This window comes from Podarcis vaucheri, assembly GCF_965113315.1.
Source record: "Podarcis vaucheri genome assembly, chromosome: 17".
Lineage (NCBI taxonomy): Eukaryota > Metazoa > Chordata > Lepidosauria > Squamata > Lacertidae > Podarcis > Podarcis vaucheri.
In genome coordinates, this window is record NC_138755.1 from 5,146,084 (window position 1) to 5,152,375 (window position 6,292).

A 6,292-nucleotide genomic window follows, 5' to 3' on the forward strand; every position below is an offset into this window, starting at 1 on the left:
AAGCGCTTCAGGTTAACAGCAGGGGGAACAGCGCAGCCTCAACATTGGAGCTACCCAGGTGGCGCAATTAAGTTATCATCCCAGTTGTATTATTCCCTATACAGCAATTTTTCTTAAGAGTTCAAAAGCACTTTAAAACGTTATTAATCGAGCATGTTTTAAGTACCGACACAGGAAAGGAAAATAAATCGCTTGCAAAAGGGTAGGGAGTTGCTTCACTGATTGCCCTTCCCTCCTCCTAGCCCTGCTGTTCAACATGGATGTGGAGTGAGGGGCTTTGGGGTCTAATTAAGATCTAAACAAAATTGGAGTGTTTGGAAGGAATTGTTGGGGAAGAAGCTCATGTCTCAGCAGCTGCTCGCGCCTCTGTACAAAGACTTGCCCCGTACTCTGGAAACTCTTACTCTGGTTCCCTGAGTCTCGGTTCCCTATGGGAGCAGGCGGGCTGCCATTGGAGGAGAGCCAGGCAGACAGCTCTCTAGAGATCACTCTCTTCTGCAGAGGGAAGAGATATGTGGGAACCTGACCCTGCAGCACCACATGCTGGAACCTGTCCAGAGAATCCCTCGCTACGAGCTGCTGCTGAAGGACTATCTTCTCAAATTGCCTCCGGACTCGCCCGATTGCAAGGATGCTCAGAGTGAGTAGAGCTGCAGGGAAGAATTGCAGGGGGGTGTTTGTTTGCTTGTTTGAATTTGTATACCACCTTTTGTCCAAAGATCTCATGGCAAGAAAAATAGCATAAAAACAGCATAAAAATACAAGAAAAGGGGTGGTCGTGGGGAGAGCCACAGCACGCATTGCCTGTAAAACCATAGTCTTGTTTGCTAGCAGAGATTTACTAACCCCAGTTTTCCCAGAGTATCAAAAGCCCTAGTCAGTGGGATATTTTCTCTGGAAATTTGAGTAAGACAGTGGTGAGGAACTGGTGGCTCACAGACCAGAGCTGGTCCACAAAGAGTTTTGGGCCAGCCAGCCCACCTTTGGCAGCGGCCTAAATTTCACTCTCTTGGGGAACTGATGTTTTGAAAGGTAGCTGAAAGGTGGCGGAAAGCAGTGCGAACATTGGAGGAGAATCGGAGCACCTGTCTGATGCTCTCTGCTCTCTTCCAAGGCTTGCAGTGCTCTTCCCACCTTTCCTCTCCAGCTGTCACTCAAAATGGCAGCTCTCTTCAAAGACTTCCCTCGCCCCCCTGAGAGCCGCCTCTGCCTCAAAGCACTGGAGCACCTTGACATGTCAGTTTCTGAAGGAGCAGACCCCTTTTCACTGCTGCTCTGCTGAGCCAGATGAGGGGGAGAGATCTTCCCCTCCCTTTGCTGCCCAGCTGCTTGGGAAACAGCTGAGCAGCTGTGAAGAGTGGTGTGTGTGTGTGTTGCGGCATGTGGCCCCAGAGTTTTGGCCCCCCTCAATTTGAAAAATGTTCCCCACCCCTGGAATAAGAGGTAGGTGACCAAGCTACAGCCCCCCAACCCAGTCCAGCTATGGCTGCCTGCTGGTTAGACCAGGCAGTACACCTCAGCGAGCTGGATCTCATTTTGTGTTCTCCAGTTGCAAATTCCTGACCTAAATGGTGAACCTGTAGCCCCATCACAGTGGTCAGGTAACCTGCCCGCGTGGCTTTATTTTGACACATGTTTAAGCATTATTTCTGCTTTCAGTTCAGTTGGAGGCACTGTGTTGAGTAAGGCCAGCCTAGCCATTTAGACTCTCCTTTTCTTTTTTTCCTCTCCACCTCATCATGGCCAGAATCCCTAGAACTTATTGCAACAGCAGCAGAGCACTCCAATGCAGCCATCCGCAAAATGGTAAGTGCTGGAGGTAATGAAAGCCAGGACGCCTGGGTTCTCTTTTCTCTGAAGCAGGAGGTTGCCACAAATTGGTTAGAGTAGGTGCGCGGGAGAAACTTTATTCAGCCTGGGGGAGGGATCCATATCCCCTTCAACCCCTGTGGGCCATTTGGACAGAAGTGGGTTAAACAGAGAGAGTGGATAGCTGACTTGCCCTACGATCACTCGCTGAATTTCATTACCAACTGGGGATTTGAAGCTGAGTTTACCTGCTTCAAGTCCAACACTTTAACAAGTAGAGCTGGGTGCCATATATGAGTTATTTGCCAGTGATCTGTACCCCTTTCCAGGAGAGGATGCACTCGTTGCTGAAGGTGTACGAGCTGCTTGGAGGTGAGGAAGACATAGTGAATCCCACCAATGAGCTCATCAAGGAAGGGCACATCCTGAAGCTTTCTGCCAAGAACGGCACCACACAAGACCGGTACCTGATCCTGGTGAGAAGAGCTTTTGGGGTTTTGCTCTTTTCCACCTGACCCATCTCAGGAGAGGGCACAGCAAGAAGCCCTCTGCACCATATGCTGTCACCATTAACTCCTTTTCTTTCTCCAGTTCAACGACTGGTTGCTGTACTGCGTGCCGAAGCTGCGTCTCATAGGCCAGAAATTTGGAGTCCGTGCTCGCATAGACGTGGAGGGGATGGAGGTGAGAGGGGAAGGTAGTAAGGGGAGAAGGTAAAGGTAAAGGGACCCCTGACCATTAGGTCCAGCCGTGACCGACTCTGGGGTTGCGGCGCTCATCTTGCTTTACTGGCCAAGGGAGCCTGCGTACAGCTTCCGGGTCATGTGGCCAGCACGACTAAGCCGCTTCTGGTGAACCAGAGCAGCGCACGGAAACGCCGTTTACCTTCCCACCAGAGCGGTACCTATTTATCTACTTTCACTTTGACGTGCTTTCGAACTGCTAGGTTGGCAGGAGCAGGGACCGAGCAATGGGAGCTCACCCCGTCACAGGGATTAGAACCGCCGACCTTCTGATCGGCAAGTCCTAGGCTCTGTGGTTTAACCCACAGCACCACTCGCATCCCAAAGGGGCGAAGAGAAACACACAAATCTCAGTCTCTGGATGACCAGCAAGCTCTTGGAGTTTTATCAGCTGCTCCATGTTGAAACAAGGGACATGGAACAGGATGGGTAGAGGGAAGGACAGGACTTGCCCTCCAGGCCGGGGTAATTTATCTTCCTGACTCAGGAAGGGGGAAGCATGATGTGTTTGGTTACAGCGAACAAAAGTCAAGACTGTCATCTGGACCACACAGTCTTGTGTGCTTATGTCTTGATCTGAATAGGTGAACTGACTGCAGTGGTGATGGGAGTTCTTAATTTTTTTGTTAATCATTCTTTCTTATTTTTCTCCCCGTTATGTTCTCAACCAAACATCCTTGCTGCTTTTTATAAAACAATTAGAATCAACTTTCAAATAGCAAGAATATGCAAAACAACCTAAAACCGCTAGGGTGGGCAAGAAGCTAGGTAAATCTGCAATAAAGAGCAATACAATCATTTACTTAATTTAAAAAAAACAAAAAACCAGAAATAACAGAAGCGTATTCTTAAACACTGAGGAAAATCCGAGTGGTCTTTTATATTTCTAATTAGCTGAGTCAACGGTATTTAAGAATGGAAACCATTTTTCCAAGAAATTGTGTCTGAATCTAGAGATAGCTGGGGGAAGTTCTCACAGCAGGGTTCGATGTGTGATGATATGATTAGTTGTTTGCACAGGGAAGTTGCCCTTGATGCTGTAGCTGATTGAAGGTTAAGTGTATGTCTTTGAACAACCTTCTGTCCTCCTCCTTCCTTACCCTGCAGCTGAAAGAGACCAGCAGCCTCAATGTGCCCAGGACCTTCCTTGTATCAGGGAAGCAGCGATCCCTAGAACTTCAGGCCAGGTACAGCCAGCAAAGCCAGTCACTTAGCTTCTCCTTTCTCAAAGCTGTAAAAATTGTCCCTCATCTGGCGACGCGGCTTTGCCCATCCCAGTAACTCTCCTCTGCTGCTTCTTATCTTCCTGTGAGAGCCCTGAATCCATTCACCTCCTCTTCCTCCTTTGCCCACCATCCCAGATCAAGTGAATCGGTGTATTCTCCCCTAAGTCTGCTGAAAAATAACTCCTTAGCATGCCTTCCAACGTTTTTCATTTTTCCTTAGGACTGAAGAGGAGAAGCGAGACTGGATCCAGGTAACTGCTGGCCTTTCTCACCTACCTTTTATCACTGTGAAAGGTGGGTGTAGATCAGGGAAGGGGAATCTGGGGCATTCCAGAGGTGGTTGTACTACAGCTCCCATCAGCAGTTGGCCATGCTGCCTGGGACTGGTGGGAGGTGGAAGCCAACAACATTTTGAGCTTCCTTGCCTCTGAAATAGAGGACCTGGCTCCTTATCTCATGTGGTTACATTTCCCATTCTGCAAAATCCTTCTGGTGCTGGTTTGGGGGATGCTTGTATGGATGGCTTTCATAGATCCAACAGAAAAGTTAGGGGTCACAGGGCTGACCAGGCTTCTTCAGATAAGAATAATGTGGTGCAGAATGACTCTGTGCCGAGTCAGCCTTCTTGACAATGCTGTGTGGGCCAGCAGACGCGCTTGCCTATGGGATCACATGGTGTGCATTTGAGGGTGCAGCAGACCACGGCCCTGGACAGCGCACTCACATCCAGTGGCATGGCAGATCTGTGCTTTTGCACCACTGCCTGAGCCCCTGCTTGACAGGGGAAATAGGAGGCCCACAGTAAATAGCTCTGTGAGAGGTTTGGGTAGCTGTTTCCTCCCTGAGCTGCCCACCAGTATGCGCCAGACTGAAACTGGGATTGGAGAGAAGTGTGGGCGCCTGCTGGCCCTTGCCATAATAATAATAATAATAATAATAATAATAATAATAATAATAATTTTTTATTTATATCCCGCCCTCCCCAGCCGAAGCCAGGCTCAGGGCGGCTAACAACAATAAAATAAGGCAACATTTTAAAATCTTGTCCTTTTCCTCGTTGAAGCAGGCTGGGGTTCTGCTTTACTCCCCAGTTCCCTGTTTATCTGCAGCCACTAACACTGTCTTGTTAAAACCATCAGGCGATACAAGCAACAATTCAGAAACACGAGCAGACTCTGGAGACATGCAAGCAGCTGGTCAGCGAGGATGAAACGCCACCCAATTCACCTGTAAGTTCCACCTTGGTGTGTGCCTCTCTGCAAGAGTTTGGTGAGACCGTGTGCTTTAATATGTGATTGAATGTGGATCAGTTGAGAGATAATGGAGGGGAGGGGGAACTACCACAAAGATAACCCAATTCCTGCGACAAAAAACCTCAGAATTCTGTACTGTGTATAATTTCTGTTCACTAGCATGTTTTCTCTAATTTTGCATGACTTGACTCTGCTTCGTGGGGCAAACCTATTAACTTTCTTCCTGTCCCCTCCTCCACAGGGGTGTGAGCTGGGGCGACGGGCCCCCACGCCCATCCGGGAAAAAGAGGTAACCCTGTGCATGCAGTGCAAGGAGCCCTTCAATGCCCTCACCAAGCGGAGGCACCATTGCCGGGCCTGTGGCCATGTGAGTGTTTTCCAGCAGGGGGGTCGTCTCTTTTCCACTCCCAAGTGCCACCCCTGTTTCTTTCTACTTTTACTGAGAGCAGCCCCCTTGGAGGGAGGGGGAGGTATGCAACCCATAATAGTCTGGTCTAAATGCCGGTGTCTCCCCTGCACCCATTTTTCCAGAGTGTAGAATTTGTTTCTGTTTTTTAAAAAGCTGCCTCCCTGTAGGGTATTTTCCCCATTCTGACTCATCTCCTGTTTTAGCCACGAGGTCTCGGTGCATTTGGAGAGAGGTCTGAGGCAGAGAAACCCGAAGGGCCACATGAGGCAGTTCCTCATGCCACTGGGCATGGCCAGAGTTGGTGGTGGACATGTACACACACTCTTTTATGGGGAAGAATTAATGTGGTACGATGGCACGTGGGGATGACTCTTCTCTGTATGCCAACTCCCTCCCCCAAGAGCCCTGAAAACTCTGTCTTGGCTAGTTTACACATTTAGGAAACTCAGATGGTTATGTTCTTTTGCAGGCATAAGTTTGCTTGTTGTGGGTGTTATTTTTTAACTGCTTCCCAACTGGGGCATGGGGAATCTCGTACTTAAGAAAAAATGTTTCCAGGATGAAGGTTAAGAGGCTAGGCTCTTTTCCCTGAATGGCTTTTATCCTGCAGGGATTTGTTTTAAATTCAGACAAGCCACTCTCCACGGCCAGCCCGAGAAGCTCCTGTCCAGGAAAAGCTTTCTAGCCCTCCATTCCTCTGGGTGCATAAAGTGGCTCGGCAGCCAAGTGACAGCTCCTCTCCTCTCGCCCACTCGCTGCAGGTTGTCTGTGGGAAATGTTCAGAGTTCCGGGCCCGCCTGGTGTATGACAACAACCGGCCCAACCGTGTCTGCACTGACTGCTACGCAACGC

At 49.2% G+C, this 6,292-nt stretch overlaps 1 protein-coding gene and 1 long non-coding RNA gene across 5 annotated transcripts in view; one reads left to right on the plus strand and one right to left on the minus strand.

Annotated features, from left to right (window-relative positions):
- The window catches only part of LOC309522339, a 232,792-nt gene that overhangs the window by 61,163 nt on the left and 165,337 nt on the right, over positions 1-6,292 (minus strand). The gene's annotated exons all lie outside the window — the stretch shown is intronic.
- The window catches only part of FGD1 (FYVE, RhoGEF and PH domain containing 1), a 45,953-nt gene that overhangs the window by 36,106 nt on the left and 3,555 nt on the right, over positions 1-6,292 (plus strand). Inside the window, exons 8-16 of the mRNA XM_082205595.1 lie at positions 502-640; positions 1,748-1,806; positions 2,139-2,285; positions 2,401-2,493; positions 3,660-3,739; positions 3,999-4,029; positions 4,918-5,007; positions 5,273-5,398; positions 6,202-6,292. The exon at positions 6,202-6,292 is cut by the window's right edge and continues 15 nt beyond it. Of these exons, the coding sequence (XP_082061721.1) occupies positions 502-640; positions 1,748-1,806; positions 2,139-2,285; positions 2,401-2,493; positions 3,660-3,739; positions 3,999-4,029; positions 4,918-5,007; positions 5,273-5,398; positions 6,202-6,292 (856 nt within the window). The remainder of the gene's footprint in view (positions 1-501; positions 641-1,747; positions 1,807-2,138; positions 2,286-2,400; positions 2,494-3,659; positions 3,740-3,998; positions 4,030-4,917; positions 5,008-5,272; positions 5,399-6,201) is intronic.